The sequence below is a fragment of the Balearica regulorum genome, chromosome 3 (assembly GCF_011004875.1).
Source record: "Balearica regulorum gibbericeps isolate bBalReg1 chromosome 3, bBalReg1.pri, whole genome shotgun sequence".
Classification (NCBI taxonomy): domain Eukaryota; kingdom Metazoa; phylum Chordata; class Aves; order Gruiformes; family Gruidae; genus Balearica; species Balearica regulorum.
Genome location: NC_046186.1, coordinates 81,148,534 through 81,175,834, shown reverse-complemented (window position 1 = coordinate 81,175,834; position 27,301 = coordinate 81,148,534). Strand labels below are relative to the sequence as shown.

At 39.1% G+C, this 27,301-nt stretch overlaps 1 protein-coding gene across 1 annotated transcript; it reads right to left on the bottom strand.

The window, feature by feature from the left end:
* Nucleotides 1–237: 237 nt before the first annotated feature.
* On the bottom strand, nucleotides 238–27,276 carry ABCB10 (ATP binding cassette subfamily B member 10). Its single transcript, XM_075748673.1, is given in 14 exon segments — nucleotides 238–864; nucleotides 1,450–1,484; nucleotides 3,008–3,051; nucleotides 3,291–3,471; nucleotides 4,644–4,723; nucleotides 4,997–5,206; nucleotides 8,428–8,523; nucleotides 10,952–11,087; nucleotides 11,911–12,057; nucleotides 13,696–13,830; nucleotides 15,475–15,677; nucleotides 16,021–16,221; nucleotides 26,704–26,929; nucleotides 26,931–27,276. Coding segments are annotated over 14 exon segments (2,121 nt in total). The 5' UTR covers nucleotides 27,066–27,276; the 3' UTR covers nucleotides 238–572.
* Nucleotides 27,277–27,301: the final 25 nt, after the last annotated feature.

Genomic DNA, 27,301 nt, shown 5'->3' with positions numbered 1-27,301 from the left:
TTAAAGAACTTTCCTCCAACTCATCCCTCCATATTCTCTAAAATGTTTTCTTATATGTAATTCTCTACAGTAACTGTAGATGGTGATCAAAATCAACCTTCACATTTCAGAACAAATGGTAACTGAAAGAACAGTGCAGTGAAAGTCAGAACTTTCAGACTACATTAATTCAGCATTTTAAGACTACTGACAAGCACAGAAAGCAAAAGTTCCTTGAAAAGGAAAGAGACAATGATGTGAAAATAAGATTGTCATTTAATTACCTTTGAAATACTGAACGTACTTGAGAACACAGCACATCATCATACAATGCATTATAGCAAACAAGATTCTAAATGGTCTCAATTACCATAACACAAAGCAGAAAAATCTATACACTGAAATTCTCTCAATGTGATAGACATTTTAAAAAGTTGCAATAATTATTAAAAAGCTTTCAATAAAAAGTTTAAACATTTAAGTTTCAAAAGAATATTTTGTACATTTTGGAAAAATATAACATTTACTTTACATCACTGAAACATAAGTTATATTCTTTGTAGTTTGTAAGCTTCCACTATTCATACATTCTCTCATACATTTTCTTTTAATACATCCTTTTCTCTAGATTGTAAATCTAAGGCGAAAGTATCACTGTTCTGAAGAAAAGCTTGTTTCTGCATTAATTTCCTGAAAAGTCCGTTTGGATTTGCAAGTAGTTCTTCATGTTTTCCACATTCAAGAATTTTACCCTGGCCAAGGACTGCAACAAAATCAGCATTCTGAATAGTAGACAGACGATGAGCAATAATTAGGACTGTCCTCCCTTCCATCAGCCGGTCCAGAGCTTCTTGCACTAGGTACTCATTTTCAGCATCCAAAGCACTAGTAAGAAATAGGAAGCAGGGAAGATATTTGTTATTTTAAGACAGGTTAGTTTCATATGCATTAGGCTTATTTTGCTAAAACTGCAAACCCTTGCTATCATTGGTGAAGAACCACCAATGGAACTGCAGGAAAGTTTCGTGACTGCATAGTGCACACATGCAAGTTACAGGCATTACATATTCTCATATGCAAAAATATGCATGGAGAAATAACATTAAATTAATTCAGTGAAAAAAATTAAGTTATACTGCAGTATAACTGCACTTTAAGATCTTTATTTAAACTAAAGATACAAAAAAGCTTTAAGTAGATGTTTCAAAATCAATTTACATATTACAAATTTAACTCCATGAAAAATTACAACACAGTGTACCAGCTATCCTTTCTACTTTGCATAAACAGCTTCTCACAGGTCTCCTAACCAATTCACACATTCTAGAAAGCACATTCTTGTTGTGATTCAGAAAAATAAGGGGCTAGATAATTTGTGCACAGGCATGCAGAGAAAGAAGAGAGAGCACCTCACATATCTGAGTTTTAGAGACAAATAATTTCTAAGTTTCTATTTGTTTTCTTTCTTACCTTGTTGCTTCATCTAAGAGAAGAATTTTAGGATTCTGAAGAAGAAAGTAAAATTGGTTATAATAACAATTAGACAAGATCTGAATATTTCTATCAATAGAGAACAGGATTCGTACAGCTTAAAACTCTAAGTAAGTGTGCTTATTTCATCAAAAGAACTGTCATTCAACGCATTACTTTTAAAAAGTCTAAATGCTAAGAGGACAAAACAGAAACAACACCCCTCCATCTTCAAATTTTGCAAAATAAAGAACACTATTACCAGATCACTATTTGAAAGATACAAACTACAGGTGGGAAATGATTTTTAAGGAATACTTGGCAGCACTGTGGTCGAAAGTTCAATTTTCTATTTACTGCTTTTACGTGGATCTTTCAAAGAGGCTGAGCTACCCTCTGCTTGCAGTCAGTCTGCTATATATAACTGTCCAGTAACAAAAAAATAACAAAAAACTACCAACAAGCAGTATTTTACCCACAGATGAAATACCTAGTACCTAAGAACGAGCATTTAAGAACCCTTCCCAATTAAATAAAAAAAATAAAAAATAAATCAGGAGCACTTAAATCCCTAAGAAGCTTTTTCTGAATTACAGTACATAATCCAAACTTGCTTGATGAAGTTGACAGTAAAAGCTTCAGACTTTATCTGGAAGAGCAGGGACTCCACTGCACCCCCAATCACATATATATATCAACTACTCATTTCCTTTTTAAAACTTCCCCCCCGCAAATAAAGTCTCTACTCCCATGAACTGTACTTGACATGCATCACAATCAGCTTTTCAGCATTTGTAGTAAAAGAGAACTGGTATAATAAAAAATTCCTAGGAATCTAGCAGATCTGGGCATGCTAGGATGCTATAGTGACAGGTGCAGCCTAACGTGAATGTAAGCTGGGTTCAGGAGGGCTCAAAACTTCCAGCTGAGCGTCAGCCCCAAACTGCCACCCTGTGAGGGCCCGTGGCCGTCCCTGAACCAAACTCCTCATGTCCTTCTGATACTCAGAAGCCTCCTCAAATTTGTGCAGCACAGAGCCTGCCCTAAAGCTAGACCCATGCCAACCCTTGAAGAAAAAAAAATGACACAACACTGTGCCTGAAATAGTAACTTGTCCCAAATCCAGACCAGCCAAAAGTCAAAGCCAAGGCATGGCATCTATAGTGTTGGTAAGCTGCAACCCAGAAAAAAATCAATGCATGAGTGATAAAGATGTGAACAGAGAAACAGAAGCGTCATGTACGAGTTTACTAGCACCACATTCTTAAAGTCTTCCTTGGTCCTTGACCTGGTCTTATGAAAGTGAGCCATTATACAATAATTTACCATCAATCTTGGCAATAATTATCAAAAAACATGACTGAAAGAGGAAGAACTTACAGAAGTAAATTGTCTTTAGTTAAACTACTCAGCCCTCTCAAACTTCCTCATTAATATAAAAGATATAATTTTCTTTTTAAAAATATTTTTCCACCTCTCCCATTGAAAGGCCTCCTCCTTTTTAACCCTTCCTGCCTCCCCACAAAGTAATTAAATAGCTATTTGGGTGCTGGCTTACCTTGAGCAGAGCTCGAGCAATCGCAATTCGTTGCTTCTGTCCACCTGGGGGGAAAAACTCAGAAATTGAAACAGGAAAACAGATGTGAAGTAATTTTAACTGAATGCCTGGGCTGAGCAGAATTAGGAATGGATACTTTATAGTGGGAGGGCGGGGGGGGGATGGAGATGAAGGAGGGATTTTTTTTAATACTTATGGCAGGCTATGACTTTGAGAAAAAACTGGTGACAAAAACTAACAGAATAGTATTGAGATTTTTAAAATAACCAATATAAAGATGTACCTGAAAGCAGAATGCCTTTTTCTCCAACTACAGTGTCAAATCCTTTTGGAAAACCTCTAATAAAGCTAGCAGCATTAGCTATTTCTGCAACTTTCTGAATCTCCTCTGCAGTCACAGTAGAAGGATCCTCTGCACCATAGGCAATATTTTCAGCGATAGAACAGGAGAACAGAATGGGTTCCTGATAAATTCAAAAACATAACTAATATGGTAGCTCTGCAATTACATGCATCTAATATAACATAAATAACATAAATCCCACTTAGAAGATCCAGCATTAATTTCTTGTACATACATACAAAAGAATACCTAAGCTAGAGTAAATTGAATTAAAAACAAACAGAAAAAAACCCTCTCCTAACACCAAAATGGGCAGTCAAAACCAATTAAAAAATAAGTTGCTTTTTTAAACGACCTAACCCTCAATTCGTAATATTTGAGGAAGAGTGCAGAAAGAGCTATTCATCCAAACATCAGAACACCTCCCCTTTGTACTTTACTACATATTATTTGCAACAATGATTCTTCTCTTAAAAATGTCTACACAGATTTCATGACATTTTGTGCATTTAATTTATATTAAAGCTTAAATCAGAGAAGAGGACTGACAGGTCAAGTAATGTACAATGGGATAATGTCTGAAGGTAAGTCTGCTCTGTTTATAAAATAAAGGAGAGACATGCTACAGTACGAATACCAGTATGAATCTCCTACTGGTAACTCAAGTAGAATACATACATTCAAAAAAAAAATGCTAATGTGCCCACAGGAAAATAATTTTTGCTTTTAATCAGAACATCAGCCTAACGGGTAATTGCACCATGAAGCATCTGGGGAGATGAGGGAAGGAACATACATAGTTTAATCAGTCAAATAGTTTCTTTTTTAAATACCATTGAACATCTCTCTGTACTTTCAGAGTCTAGGGGTTGCTAAGGATAGGGCACTACAGGAGTAAGCCTGGAAACAACACAGAGCACAGAAGGTCAGTTTTCAAGTGGTCGTGTAAAATATGATTGTGTAACTGCCATTAATACAAAATGTGATTAAATGTTAAGCTTTGTGTTATTTTCTTCAACAAATCATAGCACACATCAAGATGGTCATACATACACAATTTGCAACAAGGTACTTTCCAGTCTCCACATGCACACTTTTCTTTCAAGCTAACACTTTGAATCTCTATGATTATGTAAAAACAGACTACAGAATAACAGTATTAGCTCTGAATACTTATTTTTAGAATAAAGCATGCACAACAGCAGTTAGTTAGTTAAAAAGATGAAAAGCAAAGCACAGCTGGTTGATTACACAAAATTATTTCATTCACTTAGAAATATTTTTTCTTCCTACCTGACTCACTGTTCCAATCTTTGTCCTGAACCACAGTGGATTTAACTGACGGATATCAAAGCCATCAACAGTGATAGTACCTGAAAATAAGAAACAGTAGAGTCAAGTGTGTTTGATAAGTACTGAAAAGAGGCAGAAAGAACAGTAGAGAACAACGACCCCTGAGGAATCACATACTGGTGGATCAGAAACATGAAGCTATGTGGGCACCACCACCAGGTACCCATACGCCTCAGAGGGACGCATGGTGCCTCAGTGGAATAATCACATCAGGACCTCAAGCACTGTTTATAAGGTGTATCTAAGATGTAAAGCATCAACTGTCATGAATGAGAGCAACACACAAAGCGTACCTGAGATAGGATCATACAGCCTCAGCAGAAGGGATACAATAGTCGATTTCCCTGTACCACTAGGGCCAACCAGAGCCATAACAGAGCCAGCTGGAATGGAAAGGCTAAAATCTTTGAAAATGGATGTTTCTGGACGTGTTGGATATGCAAACTGAACGTCCTTGAATTCCAAAGCACCTCTGAACGTGTCTTTGCCTAATGTTATTCCCTCTGTATGACAAAGAATAAAATACAGAAATGTGAACAGAAACAAAAAAATCAGCTCAGCCATCCTAGAACTTGATTTACAGATACTCAACAGAAATATCTATCTCCGTGTTAAATCTAGGGATAGCTGCAAGCCACAATTCAGAATCAGAGGGGTTATATTTCAGCCATGACTGAATCAGTGTGGTACACCACTCATTACTGAATGCAATTTCAGGTTGCTCACCAGCAGCGAACCTGTAGGCTACCTACACCAAGAGAGAGAATTTGCATTTTGCTAAGACCTGACAATGTTCACTTGTAGTATAATTATCTGAATTTTTAAACATATTATAAACAATTTAAGTTTTGTCAATTAGGAGCAATGAAATAATATGGCATTGTTGAAGGCCAAAGTCCCGTTGCCATAGAACAGATGCAAAAAGATAAACATTGCAAATCACTTGGTGCCCTTTCACCAAGCCACAAAAGTCACCTGAAACACCCTCCCTGTTGGACAAAAGCAGTTTCCTCTCTGCTACCTGTTAACTGCGTAGATTTTAAGCAAAGGCTGTCGGTCACTGAAATAAAGCTGCTGCTAGGTTTGTTGCAGTAATGGCCATTTTTTAGATTTTTTTTTTTTTTTTAAGTGGAAAGTATATTTAATAAATTCAGGACAACAGTGTATTCAAAGACCAATCAGAGGCATAATTCTTAGGCAACAGTTCACTGAAACTAAAATTCCCATTTGTGAAATACAACAACAAACCATCATGAATGAATGCCAAAGTTAAATAAACCCAGCTTCTTTCTGGAGTGCAGCATTTGATTTAAACAATTATCTTAAAAGATTGTCAGTACCAGAAAAAGCTTATAAATAGGTAAGACAAAGAAACACAATTTCTTCAAGCCCCGTTAAATCCCAGCGACACATATCCATACAAAGCAAACTAACTGGACAGTGGTGCCACATTCCTGAAGGACAGAGTCTCACTGACGAAGATCCTACCAGTTTTATGAAAACTGGCAGCACCAGAGCAACACCCAAGTAGTGCTTGTTCATGCTAAAGTCATGCAACTCCAACCCCTTAATTCTTTTCAGACACAGCACACGAGTAACACCCAACTAGCCACAGCACACAGTAGCACGTGCCCGTGTTTGGTTAAACAGTAACTGTGGATAGGAAACCCAGACAACCCATCAGTAACAATCAAGATTTCACTAGTCCTGCTGGTCCTAGAGCAAATAATTTGTTTTGCTTTTCTTTTTCCCAGATTCCCTCCCCTTCTCCAGGCTTTCAGTCTAACGGTAATAGGACAGAAACGGCAAAGACAAAAGCGTACAATTTCAGACTCCGTCCTTGACTTTAATCCATGGACACACCTATTGTAACTTGTTTGTTAGGTAAAAGTACAATGGTCTTTCTTTGGGAAAAGAAATGTATTTACTAAATCCTGTGCTAACAGCATAACCCTTACTGTTATGAAAGTAATGGCTTATCTTTATTCACAGTTCCAGTTACAGCACAGTCTATTCCATGGCCAGAAACACTGAAATCTACTGCAATACAGGAAGTCTGGTACCACAAGTCCTTCCTCTATATATTACTGTAAAAATAAATAAAAGCTATATGCAGGATTGTGCTTGTTTCTTCTTTGGATTCTAGATATAGGGGAAAAAAAGACATTATAATTTGTTCCTGAGATATTTGTTGCCACCAACAACAGGAGGAGTTCCATGAAAATAAAACCTAAGTAGCCAAGAGAGTAGATGTTTCAGGTGGGTTTGGACAGTAGAGAAACAGTCTCTTGGTTTTATTGTCTGATGAGCCAGAAATCAACTATAATTGTTTTTTGAGACAAAGGATTATACCCTTGCCTATGTATTTAGTTTATACTGAAAGGAAACTTAAAAGAGGCTTTCTGTAAGTCTATGCTACATAGATATCTGAAACTTTGTCCAGTTTTTGTTCAGTCTATAAAATATTGGTTTCTAGATGTCACTATTGGTGTAATTGAACAATTCAATACCTTCAGTGGGAAAGACAACAACTGCTCCAATACTACTAGCTTACTCTGCACTGGGGCCACTGTAAAGATGAAGACCACTGAAATAATCCAGATTTAAAAAAAAAAAAGAAAAAAAATCACATCCAAATGATGATGAAATCAACAGTTGCACTAGGTCTATGAAGGGCAGAGCAAACTACAGTGTGGCCCTGGATAGTTAGTCATGGCAGAAAGTTTAAGCCAGCTTCACTGCTAAAGACAAGAGTGTGCAGCTATCCCTTCATCAGCTTGGTGGTGGTTACCTTTTGGGCAAATGGCTGCTATTCTAAGTCTGCCGCCATCCATTGGAGACAATATTGTTACTTTTCACTGGCTATGTAAAGTCTATTCACATTGAAAAGCACCCTACAGACAGGCTTGCAGCTGTGAAATGAGACAGAGGCCAGACTGTGACTTGGTGTCCATCAGATTAAGAACTCAGAGAATTCCAGTGCAGAAAGACAAAAGCAGAACAGAAAATTGAAGCACAGCATTTCAAAAGAACCCCTCTGTATCAACCAACTCAAAACTCTATTTCCTAAAGCTACAGCTCAATCAAAAAATCTGTTATGTTGGATGTTCTTTTCTCACTTCCTCTTACAGCAGCCCTTCAAAAGTTTCTAAATTAGAGGACCACACAAAACTTAGAGGGAAACTACAGTGTTGACAGCTCACATTGACTCTGCTGTATTGTATTTCTTAACAATGCACAGAACTGATGAAAACTCAGGTATGACTTTTGCTTAGTGGGATGCAGCTAATAAAACAGCAAGTCACACAGAAAGTATCTTCTACAAGCAGCTCATTGAACTACTTTGATGCAGACAGGCAAATGGTGTTTATACAAAATATATTCAATACTGAAGGGCGTTGTCTAGCTTCCAAACAATAAAGCCGTAAATAAAGTGTCACTGGCAATACATTTTTATTTACTATATTTAAATATAATTAAATATTCTGAATTAATTAAAGGAAAAAAGACCACCACATTTTCAGCTTCTAAAACTTCTGATTAAAGGAAATCATCATCATCCGTTTCACAGTTAGGAAAAGTCGGAAGAATTACAACTGTATCTAGTTTCTTTCAGAAGAATGCAAGTGAGTACTACCTTTAAGTATTACACACTTCCTTCTGAAGTACTGGTGACCAATAAAAGAAAAATCAACCTATGTGCAATAACAAACCAAGGACCTACCATTAAATGGAAGTTGGGGCTTCCTTTCAATAAGTTCCCATAGACGTCCACCAGCACCTAGCCCTTTCATTAGTTCGGAATAAAAGGAACTTAGACCTAAACAAAAAGCAGACCAGTATTATGCATCCATATAGAATGGAAGACATAGAAGACATTAAATTTGCATTATACTTTTCATCACCGGTACTGAAGCATCAGACGTGTAGGGGATCTTTTATTCCAACACACTATCAGATGTTGATTTAAATCCTATCTAGTCTCACTTCAGAGCTACAAGAAACCCTTATTGACCATTCTTATTTATATCTGCAAAACAAATCATTCTGAAGACAAAAATAGAAAAAGTTAATACACGTAAGTTTGCGTAAACTCAAAAGCAAAGCAACTCTTTCATTCATCTGTCAGGAAGAACAGCATCCAACTTTAGAGAAATAGCCTTGCACTCAACCAGCTATATTTTCAAAATCATTCAGTAGAACGGAGCACTCTGAACACCCGCCTTTGTCAGACAGGGTTATAGGACAGCCTGGCTGAGTCAGCCACAGGGGAGGGAAGGCACAAAACTAAGGCTGAACTGATGCTTGAGAAGCTATGAGGAGAATGCACAGCGTAAAGAAATACGTCTCTCAAGTCAGCACCCTTCAAACATTACTGGAGAAAGCAAAAGCTTAGGACAAGGCTTGCACACAGTACTGGGTCCCAGCTCTTAGCAGCTGTGTGAATCATCTTGGAAGCTGGTGTGACTGTAGGGCTTTCCAGCTGAAGTAAACACAGAAACTAACCTAGAACATAGAGTAAGACATAAAATGTCTTATTTCTTCATTTTTTTGTGTGCCTTTCAAAATAGAGTATCCAATCTCAAAATCTCTGAATTCCAACAGAATAATCCACTTCCACCTTAAAATGCATATAGTGTTAAGAGTGATTTCAGGAGGGCAGAAAAAACAAGGTATATTAAAATAGGTTTACTGGTTTATTCTTGCAGAGCAACAAGTCTAGCACAAGGTCATGAATCTAAGTGTAGACAGGGCATTTCATCATGCTGCTGCTGAGGACTACCTGAAAGCTTGCAACACAAGGCACTAGCCATGGTGTCTGCTTGGAAAAAAGAGCCAAAGCATCTACATCCTAGAGCAGGGCACAGGGGAGAAGGCATAAGCCTCACAGAGCACCTTGAAACTGAGACACTGAGGTTTGCAAATCACAACCACTCATAAAAAAAATAATTATATAATATGGACAGCAAATACTATCGAGAAAATGTTTTTAATTTTCATAACCTGTCTTCAGTATTTGGTAGAAAACACAGCAAACTGTTACAACAAAAAGAGGCAAAGTCCCAAATTATGCAGTGAAGTTCACAGTTCATTGCATGAACTCCTGTATGTACAGATGATGACATATACCAAGCTGACTTAGCACTTTGAAGATCTTTATGCTCTGTAGGCATCAAGGAAGGCAGGCTTCTTGTGGCAAGACAGCTTTACTTCAGAGTCCTCATGAGAATGAGCTCTGTGCAGAACTATATTCTTCAATAATGTTAAGTAGAATTTAGAAAGATGTTTTTTATAAAAAAAAGTTCAATGACATTTTATCAATATTTCTAACATGATTTTTAATTTATTTAACATTCATTTGTCCCATGTTTTCGAAGTGCCAGATATCTGTCTGTTGACCAAACTTGAATGATTTACACAGACAAAAAAGGGGTTTGGTAGATGGAATGGACACCAATGCAATTTTGATATCCAAGGAAGCAGGCTTGTGAATTTTGCCCTCAGGCATATCTTTGTGCTTGCCATGATATCAGGCTTAGTCTTAGAAGAGTATAGACGAGCTGCATTGCCCTGCCAGTCTATCAGAAGTAACAGCTTCATTTTAAAGAAGAACCCTTCCAATCAGTTGTCAAACGTCAAAGTACCTTATCTTCATTTTTGCCTGTATGCAGTAGTGAAGACTGCTCTGGCAAAAAGATAAACAGTTTGTTTCTGGGCCAGTAGATTACAGAGTCTGAGCTTCAAGGAGGACTCAGTGAGTAAGGAAAAACAAAAGGTTAGCACCAGAGTGTATTGTCCTGCTGGCACTTGGTTTACTCTTCCACCTCAAGACACTCTATACTGAATTACAGCTAAATTCTACATGCCTTTCTAAAGAGAGTATGTTTAACACAGACCCACATACTTCGTAAAAAAAATGTAATACCAGCATTATTTCTTTACACAATATACAAAGTATCTTAATTTAGACCCAAAGAAAATTAAAATAATATGTATCCCTCACATACACACATTTTAAAAATAACCTCCGTATTCCTTTGGGAAAATAGAAGGCTTATATTAAGGTTAAGTCATAAATTACCATTTTCATTAACTCTTCAGAAAAAAAATTATATATGATTTCTTAGGAAGATCATTTGGAAGAGACTTTTTAAGAAACCCAGATCTTTTAAGAGCTTCTTCCCTCCCACCCCCATACTGACTGTAATGCTTTGAAGTGAAGGAAAATCTAATTCCTCATTCCATACCTCCAATGCTTATTCCAACCCAGAAAGCATACATTAGGAAAGATGAGAGTTCACCAACTGTCATGTAGGCACTGCCCATTAGTAATCCTCCTTTGTATAAGACTGAGAGGACAATTAAGTTTCCAGAAAGGCCAGTCTAAGAAAGAAGAAAAAAAAAGGAAAAGGCAGATTTTGTCACGTACATTGTAAACTTTATCCTCTAAAATGTTGTTTCAGAATTTTCCTTCTAAAAAGAATTCCAATACTATGGTTATCTAGATTTTTAGAAGACTGAGTTAAACTTGAGCAAAACCAATTCTAAAGCAAACCAAGCCAACAGCCAGCCAGACATCAAGTGGCACTGCACTGTGCTATCCAACAAGTGTTCAAAAAGCAAACAACTCTTTTTTTTTTTTTGTTTTGTTTTGTTTTTTTTTTTTTTTCCACCTCATACCCCAAGGTGGAAAGGAACACCAAACATTATTCTCAACCACCATTAAAGGAGACGAGTTAATAAGTCTTCAGTTACGTAGCTGTTTTAGAATACTTAAGCAGACTCACAGCAAGCTGCTATCGAAAAATGCAATCGCACTCTCCCTCCCCCACCTGTGTGCTCCCCAGCTTCCTTTGCATTGATGCTCACCTCATCAGGAAGCCAAACCTGTAAAATGCTAAGGGTGAGGGAAGGCTTCCACTGGTGTAGTTCCCTGAACAGAAGGTATGGGCTCAGATAAATAGTACCAAGCTACAGGGTGTGGGGCAGAGAGAGAGACTTACACTGGCTTTATCACACCACTGTATCTTGAGGCGCAGTTTCACAGCAATTTAGACTGATTTAAGCCCAGACTTCCCACAGTTTCATGTAGGTTCAATTTACACTCAAATCATTTATTTGCAGATTTATAAGTATCCTCATGACTTTTAAAATAATTGACGCTTGGCAGAAAATGGTTGGTTTACTTTCATCAAAATACACTTACTGCTCCAAAGAAGCCTGCCCGAGCTAGTGCCTCTTTTTTAGCCAGCTGTAGCACATAATCAACTTTATTTGTATACTTCTTCATTTCAGACACTTCTTGCCCAAAAGCGCGAACTGTTCTTATGTTTCCAATACGCTCTTCAGCTAACTACATTAAAGCAAGGAACAAAACAAAACACACACAGATACACAATTTGAAATGTTCACATAACAGAAATTTGAAAGTTAAACCAATATCACTACACTTATCTCCAAAAACATTCTTTTGGGTACCACTGGAAAATTTTTCATGCCCTCCTCCCTCCACTCCCACTCCTTTTTTTTATTTAATTCTATTATGTTCAAAGTAAACTGCATGCCCAGGCAGGTTAAAAAGAACTTCAAGATTGCCTTAAGTGTTAGCAGAGAAAGAAAAATATAAAAGTAGGGTTAAAAAAACCAACTTAATTTGATGTGAACAACACACACAGGAAAATTACTGTTCACAATAACTTGCAATAACAACGTGGGAAGGGAAAAAATAAAGAATATTCTATTCTACACTAAAGCATGCAAGAAAGCCTGCAAGAAAGCCTGCAGTTATTTCCTGAAACAATTCCACTCATTTGATCAAAGCAACACTGTGAATTAATTTAGCTCAACTACTCATGTCCCATTTCAAGTAAGTATTTTAACTTCTAAACAGTGAAGTATTAATTCTAAAATTACCTCAATTGTAACCAATTAGACTAAGTTGTTAATAGACACTGTGATGGTCCTACAAAAAACAAGGCCCCCTTTTGTGAGTAAAACTATGATATAAAAATGTAGTAATTCTTCTTCCATCCCCCATTCAACCTGAAAATTTGAATGGAACACTAAAATTGCTTGTTCATCTCAAGTACCGCACCTGGTTTACAAAGACATGAACTTCCCTTTAACACAGGATAAAGAAAATAAACAGAAGAGGGCTAACCTTCCTTCTGCACAGTTCATTTGCGGAAGTCCCACATAGGATATTCCAAGTTTAAAACATCTGACAACTGCGGCTATTTTAACTAGGTCTTTCCTAATTATATCTCTATGAATTTTAATGATGTTTCCCCACCCTCAGCCTGTGAGGAAAAAGGTCACTATACCAATTCTCTGATAGTGCTACAGAATATTTCAGTGCAGTCAGCAAACACAATGAAGACCTCTCTACAACAGCCTCTTTAGAAACAACAGCTTCCTCTACTTCCTCCCAGATAGCTGGGTATCTGTTGAGACACCCAGAAAAGTTTAAAAAAATGCCAAGCCTCATAAACATTAGAGAGCTGACAATAAGGTCAAACGTCAAGGAATCATTGCAGAGAAGGACTTGCTAGCAAAGTTTTCTTAAAAGATGGATCCATCTAGGATGTTTCTGATGGCTTCAAACTCATAACTATAGTCCAAAAAAAGTGTTTTTCAAACCTAGGTACCAAATCACACAGGACTTCATAGGCTGATTTTTTTATGCTCTCACACACCTAAAACCTAACCTCCTTATCCTTTCCTACATTTCCAAATTCTCAAGGCCTGGTACCTCCACAAAATATTGTTATGCACAGCTCTTTACAAAGCAGGGTTGTTTTTTTGAGATCTATAAGTTAAGTGTTACTGACATTTACCTTTCATACTGTTCAGGTGCAAAACTAAAGGCTCAGCATGGCTTAAGGCAATGAACAGTACAATTATCTTCATAAGATCTGTACTTCAGAGATATTAACCTAAATACACTAGGGCAACTTTGAAGTTAACTAGAAAGCGTCTGTTAAAAGATTACCTGTGTTGCTTCTGCAAGAGAATCTTGGGTCATTTTAGTAAGTTTTCGCAAGTATCTTCCATAAATCACAGCCAGGATGGCCAAGGGTGGCACAACGCTCAAAACAAATGCAGCAAGGCTAGGAGACACAAAAAACTAGAAGAAAAAGGTATGCGTCAGGGGTTAGCGTTCAGATTAAAAACAACCCACTGGAGTACTGAAGTGCAACTTCCCTCGCTAGAGTTTTCTAAAACCAGTAGGATTGTAATTTAGTGCTGCTCTGCTTTCATTTATCATGTTTTATTTCTTCTAGGCAAAATATCCATTCCTCCACAGCATTTAGGGAATGTATCCCACAGTTAGAACAAAGGATTATAAGCAAAGGAGTCTGGATTTCATTTCTAGCTTTCTCACTGGTTCGCTGTGTGGTCTTAGACAACCATCTTAACCTGCCAGTAAACAGGCCTACCCAGAAATCTCTTGGGGATGCTGAAAGACGTAAACTATTATATACTTTCTAAAGCGCTTTCACAACTTTTAAATAGATGGTGTAATACAGAAAGTTTGAGTAGAGAAATACCCTACTACTTCTGGGTAACTGAGGAACAGAAGGAGTCACCAGTGCTCCCTAGCACCCACAAATGCTCATAACCTGGAATAATGGATTTAATTTACCGTTGCAAAACTTTATCACTTCTAACAATCATCATCAAAGCTCATAAGTAGGTTCTTTTCATAAGATTTATTGAAATTAGATCTAATGTGTTTTCATTTCATCTTGCTTTCTGTACTGAAAACAGAAAAATCTCCAGAAAAATTCAAAATCGACTTTAATTGACAGGCTTTATAATTATTTCATAATAATCTCTTCTTTCTGGGCAAGCTTTTATAGTCCACCTTTTAACACTGCATAACGGCAGCATTTTTGAGCAGAATGCCTTATATAAAGTTATTCCAGCGAATCTACGGTAAGATAAAACCTTAGACTCTATTTGCTTAGATAAATACAGAAATCCATAATTTTTATCAGTGACAAAGTCACTCAAAGCCTGAAACTCTTAACAGTTTCTAATAACATCGATCTTGGAAGCTTATTTTTATGAGGAGACTTTTTGCTATCTGTTTTTAACTCCAGGTAGACAGTACAAATTATGACACTTTCATTTAAGATAATTGCCACCAATGTATCTTTTCTCAGATAAGCATAAAAAAAATTAATGCCACAAAAAACATCAAAGGAAGTCAGATTTTTATATAAACCAACTGACCACCAAGGAATATTAACTCATGCACTGGATGGAAGCCTTCATTAACACACTCCCTACTTAAATGTATTCTTTACTGACAGACTAAAGCAGAAAGGCCGACACTTGTAAAAATCCTCAGCAATAATTTGATATTCAGTGCTGCCTTTGCTCACCTAGGCCTTAACCAGAATCAACCAACCTCAATGACTTTTACATCAGGCCCTTCACACCCTATTTTACCTGCAGCTATGGGAATGTTATCACTGATTTTAAAATCTTCAGTAAGAACCGAGTTAAGCTATTTGCCTACTACGCTTTGATAAATTCAGGCAGCAACAGCAGCTCATTTCAAACCCTCATTCTCCATATTTTGGGTTTTGAGTAAACGCCAAGTGGCTATATTGCAATGCAGTACATGGATAGCCAATGAAACACACTTGTATCTAAGATCACACAACAGTTTCTGGACTGAATCACATTCACGCATTACCTAACAGAACTGAAACAAACTTCAAACTACAAGAAGTGACAAGCAGGGAAGAGACCACCATACCATCATTCCAACCCCCACAGATGCCTGTGCTCCTGCCCTGAGCCCATCTGAAAGGTTTTCAGTCACTGAACGGCCCAAGAGGGCTGTATCTGAAGATAAGCGGTTTATCAACTCTCCTGTTCTGGTCTTGTCAAAGAAAGCGGTTTCTTGCTTCAGAATAGAGGAGAACATGGTTGTTCTCAAACGTTTCACAATTCTTTGTCCTGTCAGAAACAGAAGTCAGTCAAACATGACACACAAGATTACACAGACACTGACAATATAAAAATCACAGGATTACACAGCACTGAACAAGTCACATTAGAGAGTTTTCATATACTATGAGATAGTGAGCTTTAAGATGTCACGTAACAGTAAATAAAAATGAACAATTATTCCAGCATATTTATCTTTGCACTATTAGTTTACCTTTGATCTGGTAAAAAAAAGCTACTGATTCCAAGAGGATGTCTCACGCAGTGCCAAGAATTTATTTCAGATCATTAGACATCCTGACTCTGTGAAAAAAAGATAACTCTCAGTAGCACTTTTTGCTTCTGTTTTTACCTGCAGTCTGCATGAGGTAGACACGAGTAGCATTAGCAGCAGCACCACATAAAAAGATTCCACTCAGCAAGGCACACAGGCTGGTCAGGCTGTCAGTGAATTCTTCACTGGGATTTGTATAAATAACGTCAATAACTTTACCCAGAAAGAAAGGAGCTGACATGGTAATGACACTGGAAACTGTCAGAAAGCCAACAGCAGCTGCAAATCAACAAGGAAAAGGAAAAGAAAATTAGTCTGAACTTGCAAGATCATTAATATTGCATATGAAATAGTTTTTCACTTGAAATTTCTATTAAGCTTGCAAGTGTCCGCATTAAAGAATTAGCATTCTTTTAGTCCCAGTTCTGAACAGCACATTTCAAGTCACTGCATAAATTAATTTAGGCAAGGAACATTTTAAGATCCTGAAAGCCTCTGTATACAATCACAGTCCTGGAATTGATTCTCTTGTCTCACCTTCCCCACCACCACCCGACAAAGTTAACTCTTCACAGATGTCATCCTTAGAGAGCATTCACAGTTAAGCAAGTCTTCCATAGCTCTCACACAATCCTTCACTCCCGTTTGGTTTGTTTTTTATCATTCATGTTTGCTACCATAATAAAGCTTCCAGCTGTCTACTTCTGAGATAGCAATGGACTGAAGTAAAGATCTGATCCAAGAACTGTCTAAACCATGCAATTTTATTTGGGGGAAAAAAACCAAAACAACCAAACAAAAAAATACATTTGATTTACTCTTGACTGGCAAAATTGATACACATTTGTTTTGTTTTACTCTTTACTATTGCGGATCTAAAGGAAAACTAGCATAAGTTTGAATAGAAGTATGTTTGCTGATGAGCAGAGCTCTTGAATTCCAGTTGCAAGATCACCCATAGAACAACCTGTGTAACTGTTTGAAGCTGTATCGCAGAGTATGAAAGATCGCACTGGACCAAGACTTAGCCTTTTGAACTTTAATCTGCAAAGAAATTTCTTGAGTCAAGAGCACAGCTTCATTCTGAAAAGGCAAGCCAGGCTTGGAAGGCTGAGAACTAGAAAAAAACCCCGCTTAATTGAAAACTGAACAAAGTTAATAAGAAAACCACCGAACCACAACAAACAATACCATTTATACAGTATAATTTTCCAACAGCCAACCCCACGCTTAAAGCAACCATTCATAGGATTGCTACAAAACTACTAGCAGATAATGCCTTTAAAGGCAAAAAGACACTGTGCTGAATATCCTGAAGTTGCCTGAGTTTTAGCTCCATTCCACTGAGCTTCTTCTATCACTTCTGTGATGAAGACAGCAGAGCCCCTCCCAGCAGTACACTGCTGTAAGCAGTATTTCTAACATCTCTCACAGACGGTTTGATGCCTCTTACCACTTCCACACACATGTGGAAAGCTTTGTCTCAGTTTATACTTGAAGTGTAAATACAGCTGTGCATTTATGATGAAGAATTCAAGGTACAAAAAAAATGCATACCTACCACCACCTGAAGCAAACACTTCACTGCAGTGCCCCAGAGCAGTCCTGGGAGAGCTCCACGCACTGCCCAAACAAGCTTTATCCTTGCCGTTGTGTCCAACCTGCTGCCTGCAGTTCTTATTCAAGATCTGTTTGCCATCTTTCCGTTGTGTTACGCTCAAGCCAGCAAGCACGTTAAAGATGAAGGACTTGGATCTTTAACTTGAAGCTATAGAAACTATAAGAAGCCAGAGTAGAAAGGGAAAGACTTCCTGCTGCAAACGTATATGATCCATACCACAGACACATCTCATGAGCACATTATTTACTAGCTAAAACTTCCTATAGAATGAGCGACCTTATTAACAGGCTGGCTGCATTGGTGTATTCAAGCTGTGAGGCAGCTGGAAAAAATCCAACAAAAGCCAGGTCATCTCCTGTCAGGAAAAGCTGATCTATAAGGCAGCTGGAGATGGTCAAAAGCATTGCTTACAAGCACAGCACGGCATGGCAGCTCAGTCTTCACTAGTCCAGACAATTTCTCAGTTATGGATGGAACTGGCCAATTGCATATTCACTGAAGGAAGAGGATTGTATGGCTAAAAATCCCATATGCCTAGCGGTACAGCCTTCCTGGCTTGGATTTACCTTCAGCTCTTCTTCATTCAAACTAGCGTAGGTTTCACTGTAATTACTTCCTACAGCCTTAACTGAACTAAAAGCAAAAACTAGTACATAAAGCAAACGGAAGACTACTAAACTACTTAAACATTAGACAAAGTTTCAATAATATATTGGAACAATGCAATCCTGAAGATGAAAGCTTATATAATCCAGGTGTCAATTTTCCTTTTCCCCTTAAGCAATATACCTGTCTATATTAATTTAACCACAAATCACATGCAAAATAAGATTCCCTAACTGAAACTCTCACTTTGATTACACCAGCAGAACAACTAGAAAATAGCACGGATGCCAGCTGTTGCTCTTTTTTTTGTTTTAAGCTGTTGACTAATTGAAGAAATAGGAATCAGCAAACACTCCTTCTATCTCTTCATTCAAAGAAGAGCTGTCAGTGTGATAACTGACTAAAGGGAGGAGTACGAGGTATTCAGCAACTAGATATGAAGACACTTCAGTGACGCTGAAGGTTGTTGCTGACAGAAAAGAGGTCAGAGTAAACTTTACAGTATTAGTTTCATGTATCTTACTCTGTTACCCAGAAAATTATGTCAAACAAAAGAGTGTAGTTTGGAAGCTTTATTTTTTAGAGTAAATCTGTTCTGTAGGCTATGAGATGAAAATAAAGAAAACATTGAGTTAGATTAACGGGACTTATAAAACCAGGGCTACGTCAAAGTGGCAACAGAACAAGGCAAGCTGGCTCCAGCAGCAGCTGAGCAGTCCTCTTGGAAACGCTAGGCAAACATTTTGCTCGTCTACTTGCACAGAAATCCAGATTGCTGCACAAAGTGATGTCTTTATTGCTATTAAGATCAACCTGTTCTCTGTTAAGGCTACTGTGGGCTTGCTTCTTGACAGCAGAGCTGCAACTTCATTTCAAAGTAGATGTATTCAGGGGCAAGGAATTGCTCACCAGCTGATAAACCAGGACGTTCAGAAGCACTAACTAGGCAGAGCTATTAGAAACCTCTCTTCAGAACATGGATTAAGTCACTCCAAAGAGTCATAAACCAATTTTCCACATGCAAGAACACCACCAAGAGTGTGACAGTTTCTAATTTTGCTGGTTCTTACCAGAGCATCCTTCTCACCTAGTACAGTATGTGAGAAAGTACAAAGCCAAAAAATTGCTTGCAAGCCTGCTGGAGGAAGGGCAGTTTTAAACACAAATACATAAAGATTTGACCTCAGATGAATTAAGATCACTCAAGCCAATCAGGGATAAAGGACAGAAAAATGAGGTAATAATGATGTTTGGCAGTGCATGGTAACACAGCAACAGGACACTGTCTAGTTTTTACTAGTATTTTACCGGCTTTATTTGAAGATCAGGGCTGGCAGGTCAGAAAGCAAGCTCTGGATTTGTCAGAAGTACCCTTCTACCAGTAACCGAGAACGTCTGTCCTTTACCAGTTATCTGTGCAGTTTTATTCTAATACACAGTGACTTTTTTAACTTAACACTGAATTTCCACAAGGGCATTTGGAGTGACAAATAACGTCTACTGCATTCTATCGTGTGCATGCACAGGGATTGGGCTCTTTGGTTGCTCTTTTATGGGAGAAAGATGCATTGATAAATTTTGTATTTATTGGTTAGGTAAAGTCCATTTCTATTTGGTGAACTCTGGCTACAAGGAATTTGTTTTGGATTAATATTGGGAGGTTGAAGGACTGGTATCAACCATGCAAAGAGTCAGTTCTGCAAATATTTATTTCAAGATAGAATCTTCTTCCAGAGTACTTTGTAAGCACTTAAGGATGTTCTGTTTAATTCTTGGTTAGGTATGACTAGTCTGGTTTCCTTTCTGTGTTAAATTCATATATATCTGGACTGCACCTGTTATTATGCAAGAACCACCTTTTAAAATCGCCCTCCTTACCTTATTAAGAACAACTGAAATACTGTAGTCAGAAAAAAAATACAGTTCATATCTGATGGCACGGTTGTATACTGCTCTCCTGGTGCATTTTGGAAAGCTGCTAGCTTTTTGAGTGGAACTGTCTTAACTTGCAGGTATTGTCAATATACTGAATCTTGCAAATTACTACTTCCAGTGATGATCGCAGTTTTTAGAAAATGTTTACAGGAGTATTCTGTAGACAGTTTGACATGGTTATTCAGTCTGTGGTGTTTTTTCTTTTGTTTTGTTATTTTTTGAAGCACAAAAAAGCAGTTTGGGTTTTCAAATGGCAAAGACTGTTTTCTTTGGTACAATAACAATACAGTTGCACAACTTACTGAAAATATCTTCAAGACAGCTCATGAAAAGGCTGGCATACTGTGGGTCATCTGACTGACCAGGATTATACAACAGTTTGGAGAAATTAACAGCTACAGAAAATTGTTGTGGGACAGAATTAAACAAGAGAGATGAACAATACCTTTGAGATAATATCTCAATAACAAGACCAGTGTACAGGGTTTGGAGGGCACAGCAAAATACCAGCTCAGGAGCAAGCTCCAGAATATCGGCTAGTGGCATCCCTCATGCTCAGAACATTTCCATGATGCAACTTACAGAAGAAGCCTATCACCTTGAAGAACGTCTGCTTTTTGAGTCATGAGGTATTCAAGACTGACAGAAATCACCCTCGGTAGCTCCTCAGCAAGGCTCCTATGATCAAACAGGACAGACCTGCCAGGAGTCCTTTGCTATGGAGCAAACAAAATATCAAGGAGCCTTTGCAGAGTAGGCTATTGAGGGTTTGTCGGAAGAGCTTCCAGAGAATATATTTAACAACAGAAGTGACCTTCCAGGCAGAGCAAAACACAGTGATTTGAGGAAGCCCAAGAAAAGGAAGAGCAAATAAGACTGCCACTGTGCACAGGAGAGAAGGAGGAAGAGGTAGCAAGGCACACACAGCCTGACGGAAGGCCTGTGCAGAGCTGTGCAAAACCTCTGCTTGAAAGCAAAGATGGAGGCTTCACTCTGACTGTAAGCAAGTATCTTCACTTTCTCTTAAGATGGTATCTCTATTTTACAATTTGTTATTATCAATACAAACAGCACCACAAGCTAGTCTTTTTAAGACACCCAAAAATAGCTTTGTCACAAACAGGCCTGTTTAAGAACCCATTGATTTTTTTTTTCCACTTTTTCTCCCGCCCCCCCCATTTCGGAAAATATTTGGAGAACTCATCACCCACACACAAAATGTAAAGACAGTTCGGGGGCGGGGGGGGAGTGGCATGGGAGGGAAGGGGAATGCTATAAATTTTATTTCTAAAAGCTTACTATCCTATCGAAATCCACAATAAAAGGATGGCTCATATAGCCAGGCTAGAATCCTCTGAATGTCTTCAGCAGCTTCCCTGGACTACTATTTCAGGACAAAGCACCAGGCTGTAGTTCAGATACAGCACAAGTATAGAGTTCACTCAGAAAACTAGGAAAACACTAGTATTTTCTGTATTTTATCACAACATGTTAAAATAGTATAAACCATTAATTATGCACTCATAGACTTCAGTTGGAGATATTTAAAAAACAGAATTCCTTTCAAAGACAAAGTTTTTTTAAATTTTGATTGTATTTTCTAGCGATACTGATTTTCCTCAGCCATAAAAATCAGCTAGGTTTCTAATCACCAAATGTTGCAAAGTAATAAAATAACTCTAGGTTTGAAGGAGAGTTTTTTTTTTTTTTAAACTGGTGTTTAAAAGCATTACCTTGTTCTTATTTATCTTGCATAGAAAATCTTTATGTCAGAGCAATCTAGCTATTATTCCTTCTATCTTCACAATTTACACAAATAGTGCAGCAAAAATATTCTGCAGAGAAATTAAGTTGTAAGCACCTAACTGATCACAGTAGTCAGCAGCTACCATTTCTGCAATATCTTACCTAAGTAGCTTCATTAACAGTTCAGCACCAATTTAAAATAAGGAACTGTCACCAACTAGCCACAGCAAGCAAACTTTTTGTGATAAAGCTACAAGGCTGCTTGGATCGTTTGTAAGTTTCTACCAAACATCAACAAAATCAGAAGAAAAACTAGGGAGGAAGAAACAACAAAAACCATGTAGCCTCTTTGATTTTTACAAAAAGCACACTGCACATGAGAAAACAATCAGCAAGTTACCCCTGTATATACCATACATATAGGAATTACGATTTTAAAACCACAAGAATTGCCTCCAGAAAATTCAAGTTAAGCATGGTTGTTGAGTTGCTTTTATATGAGCAGAACCACTTAACAATAACTAAATACGGTAAGAAAAAACAGCAGCTACATACGTGGACTTAAGAGGTGAACCCAAATTTTGGCCAGGAATTTCCCAGCTACTGGGAGACAGCACAGAAACGGCAAAATTGACAAGACTGGGGTTCCATCCAGGTTCCAAAGAGAAGCGCGCCTGTAAGCCTGTCCACTGCTCCCACTAGTTTCCTTCCCATTATGCACACTACAAAATTAATTTGACTCACTGTCAAGGTTGGAATGGGTACACAAAAACTAATTTTTCAGAGAGATGCCACTTGTCTGACTTTTAATTAATTTTTAAATGGAGGGGGGAAAGGTAAATCCTTAACAGTGCGTGGATTGCCTGCTGATGTTCAAAGTCATGCTATAAACTTGGAAGAGCAAAAGTTTCAAAATTAAACCATTTAAATGTTACTACAAACTAAATACATATTATCTGCCCAATTTAATTTCCTAAAAATAACTGAAGTTTTCAAAGATACTCCTACTCAAGTACTTGACATAAGAAATGTCAGCTTGTACAAGTATAAATAACTGAAAGGATGACTTTCTAGTAGCAACTCACAGCTGATGTGTTCTACATTTCTATCTGCATCTTGTACAAAATATTACTACCCCAATCATCCCCAATCAAATGAATTATTAAAATAGTTTCTGAACTACATTACAAAGAATAGACCTAAAAAACGTAGGCAGTCTTAGGTACAACAATTTTTTTTAAATTGCCTTTCTTTAAGAATTGTTTTTACAGGCATTTGTTCCTTATTAGAAACCACAAAAGATAAATCTACAGCAATCCAGTATTTCTTGTTCAAGGACAAGAAAGTGCATCACCTGGTGTAACTTAAAAGTACAGAAAAATCAGATTATAATGCGTTCATGGCAAATTTTAACCTACAAGAAAACTGTTATTACAAATTATGTCCAAAATTCTAAAATAAAACTTATGAAATAACATTTCTTGCACATCTCTAGAGATGTGCACCTGTGTATAAAACAAACCTTCTTTCTTTGCGCAGAAATGTTATACCTGGAAAGGGCATACTTTGCTATTTGATTAAAAATTTCAGAGTTCCTTGTGCTTACTTTACAATTCAATAGAACTATTGTTTTCTTCAAGCGTGGTTTGGATAAAGTACAACAGACAGATTCTCACAGTGGGAAACAAGGAGGCAGGAGGAAATAAAAGGGATCATTCTGAAAAGGCATTTTTGTGGCCTTGCACACACAGCAGGATTTAATAATTTAAACAATGGCCCTGTCCTCTTCCATGGGAATTGAATTAAAATGAAGACACAGGTTTACCTGACCTGACTGCGCAGGATAAGCCAAAGAATTGCTAAAACAACTTCCCTCCTGTGTTAAACCTGGGAGGTATTACAGAATTTACAAACTCCTAATTTCACTGCACAAAACCAAAACTGTGGGCACTAACAGAGTGAATTCCCATCATAGCATTTAGCCATCATTTTGCCACTGTTAATAAGAACAGCAAAATTTAGCACACATGTCCTGTTTAAAATGCATTTGCAGCTCTACCCAACTTGAAGTAACTGCAGATGAAATATGGAACATATTACACTGATATTTTTGTTGTTGTTGTTGTTGTGGCAGTAAGATATTTGGTACATTTATTTTCATGCCTCACAGCCTCTGGAGGGTCATAAACTCCTTCTGCAAGGAAAGTACACCACTCCTTCCTGAGCCGACAGATGGCAAAGAGACCCTGCATAAAACAAGATGTGACCGTCTCTTTTGGTGCCAGTCACAATCAGAGCAGATCACCTTCACCTGTTACCTGCACTGCCTCAGCTGACACCGTTTCCCCACCGCACCGAGATGGATGATCCTAGCCTTGCTCAACTTCCTCACAAAGCATCCTCTGCTCCTCAGGCCTCCACCGTCATCGCTGCAACTACTTCATCTTCTGTGACTGTGAATTTCAATGCACAACTGCAATGAGCGGAATATCACGACCCATGCCATGTGGAATCACAGAAAAGGTGCATATCACTTCACTCCACAGTGGTAATGCTATACACCTATGTTACCAACAACAGGTTATATAAAACGCAAAAGATCTGGAAAAGCTCAACTTGCAAAACAAAACTGCACCTGTAAAGCCTCTGAAGAGATCCCACAACATTTGCTTACCATTTATACAGACTTGAAGAGGAAATTAAATGTTTTACCCTAGCTTCATTGTTTCATACAGTGAAACCATTAACCTTCCTCTTTCTTTGAATGCAGGAAAAACAGAGGTACTTGAGTTTTTAAGGACTAGTTTCTCAGTACAAACATGCAACAGGAACAAAATGCAACATATTTAACATATTTTAGATACAATGGGGAGATGTGATTTCCCTACAACCACCTACAAGGCATTTTACCCATATTTGTTATTCCTGCACCTACAATGACCCGAAGTATTTTCCTTGTTAGCTTTTCCATCCTGCCACTTAATTACAACTTAACAACAAAAGTTTTCCCTTAAGTAGGGTGTCAATAAAAGAAGAAAAATTTGACATAAATTCTCTCCTCTCCCAGAACCAAGACCAACAGAACATTGAAAAGCAGTTGATACATTTGTGTATTTTTTCCATCCTCATGATTTGATATTATCAAGTTGTTGTGCTGTGTGGGGTTTTTTTTTTAAACTTTAATTCAGGCCATTTTGTTATCTCAAAAGATAAAACAGCATCTAGCTGATTTTCAGTAACTGTGATAGTCAATTTACTTAGATAAAACCATCAGCTGACTGCACAGATTAAGAATACTCAACCCTATTTTAAAATACAATTACAAACAAGCGTACCGTACCCTGCCTGTGATAAGCAAGCTGACAGCAAGCGCCCAGTAAACTAAATTAAGTTTGCAGTTAGGAGCCTTCGGCTCCTAAAAGCCATCCTTCAAATAACTAATTTGTTTCAATTTCAATGGGAAAAATAAAGTCATTGTAAAATCAGCAGGTAATCGATCTGATCAGATACTCACTTCTTCACCTAAATCTGAAGACTGAACATTAGTTACTGGTAAAAGGCTTTTTACTTTTTAGTCCATAAACCAATGAAGAAAAATAATCCCGAGCAAAACTGAAGCCTTACTGAACATTACACCTTCCCCCCTCTCCATCCAGCCCTGTCCCAACAATTTTCCCCTGCTTTTACTCCGCACAACCAAGATAGTGGTATTAGCTGCATAAAACAGGTGTTCACAGCATAGAAATAGTTCTAATTTTTTATAAAAATTCATTTGGATCCAAGTTATTTTGACTATGTAATCCCAACATGTAATGAAGCTCTGTAACTATCCCCGATGAATAAAATATTGTACAAAGTATTTCATATTTCTCAAAACCACCTCTTTATGTAAGTCTACCTACTTCACCTCTTTTCTCTCGGACACCATTTACCCACGCTATGGGAACTACCCAAGTTTTTGCAAAGGCCTCACACTGCCATGATAGCGTGCATGCTGTTCACCACTAAAGATGGTTTTAAGAAAACCAAACCACATAATTTGGTATTGTTTTCTTACTAGCAACTATTACCCTATTGTCCCCATGAGAAGCAATGTCAAAAAAAGTTTGTTTCTACTCCTTGTAGACAATATCACTCTGTTAAGGGCACAGTTTAATACAACCATGTGTTTGACTTCACCGTATAGACATTGAAAATAAATCATTTTCAAAACAACTTACAAAGTTCTAGGCAAGAAATTCCCAGGAGACAGAACTTTATTTATCTAATACGTTGGGTTTTTTTTTTTTAAATCTGAGGGTTGCCCTTTTTACATCATTCCATATAGTCTCAGGGCCATGTTTATTGCAGTCTGCTTGTGAAGCCAGCATTGCACACGCAGAGAGGCATTAGCCAACACTACTAGCGAACTGAGTGTTCGGCAACTTCCAAAACTCTTGCCTTCCCTTCAAAACAACAAATTAAGAGATGGCAAGGGGGAGGAGAATGCATGTTTTTAGCTTTTTACGCGTATCAAATGCTCACTTAAAGATTTCACGTTGTGCTCTGATGCTACCAGGTGCGCCGGTTCGGGAGGGAAATACGACCTTCTGCACCCCGGCCGCGGGCCGCTCCGGGCTGTGCCCCCCGGGCAGCGGCCCCCACGCCGTGAGCAGGCTGTTGGGCGGCGGGGCAGGACCCCCACCCAGGCTGCGCACCCGGCCCGCCGCGCAGCTCGGTCCCGGGAGCCCCTCCTGCCGGGGCGAGGGGAGCCCCCCGCGGCCGCGGCGCCCCGCCGCTCCCTCCCCGCTCGGACAAAGCCCCAGGGCGGCCCCCGGCGCGGCGGCGGGGCAGCCCCGGGCCGCGGCCGGTACCTGTCAGTCTCCAGCGCTCGGGGTGCGCCATGGCCAGCAGCCTCCGAGCCTCGAAGCGCGGCTGGGCGCTCGCAGCCCCCCGCGGCGGCGCCGGCGGCTCCGCGCCCGCGGCGGCGCTCAGGGAGCGCGGGACACTGCCCGCCGCCGCGGGCGGCAGGAGGAGGAGGCGGCGGCGGCGGCAGCCCAACGGCGGCGGCGGCGGCAACAGGAGCAGCGGCGGGGGGGGGCGTCCCGCACCTGCTGGCCGGACGCGGCGGGGCGCGGAGGCCGGCGGCCCCGCCAGCGGCCCGAGCCCAGGGGGGCGGTGCCGCCCGCCGCAGCAGCGGCAGCAGCCAGGGCAGGCGCGGCGCGTAGCCCGCCATGCGGCCGGCGCGGCGGAGCCGAGGCGGCGGCGCTACTGCTGCTGCAGCCGGTCCCCGCCGTGCGGGTTTGCGGCAGGAGGAGGCGCCTCCGAGCCGCCGCCGCCGCCCATGGGCCGGCAGCCGGGGGCCCGCCGCGGCCCGGGCCCGAGGCGGCCTGCGGCAGCTGATAAGACTGCGGTTGTCGGCTTCTTCCCGGTCCCTGGGCTGAGCCTCGGCCCCCAGCCAGCGCCCTCTGC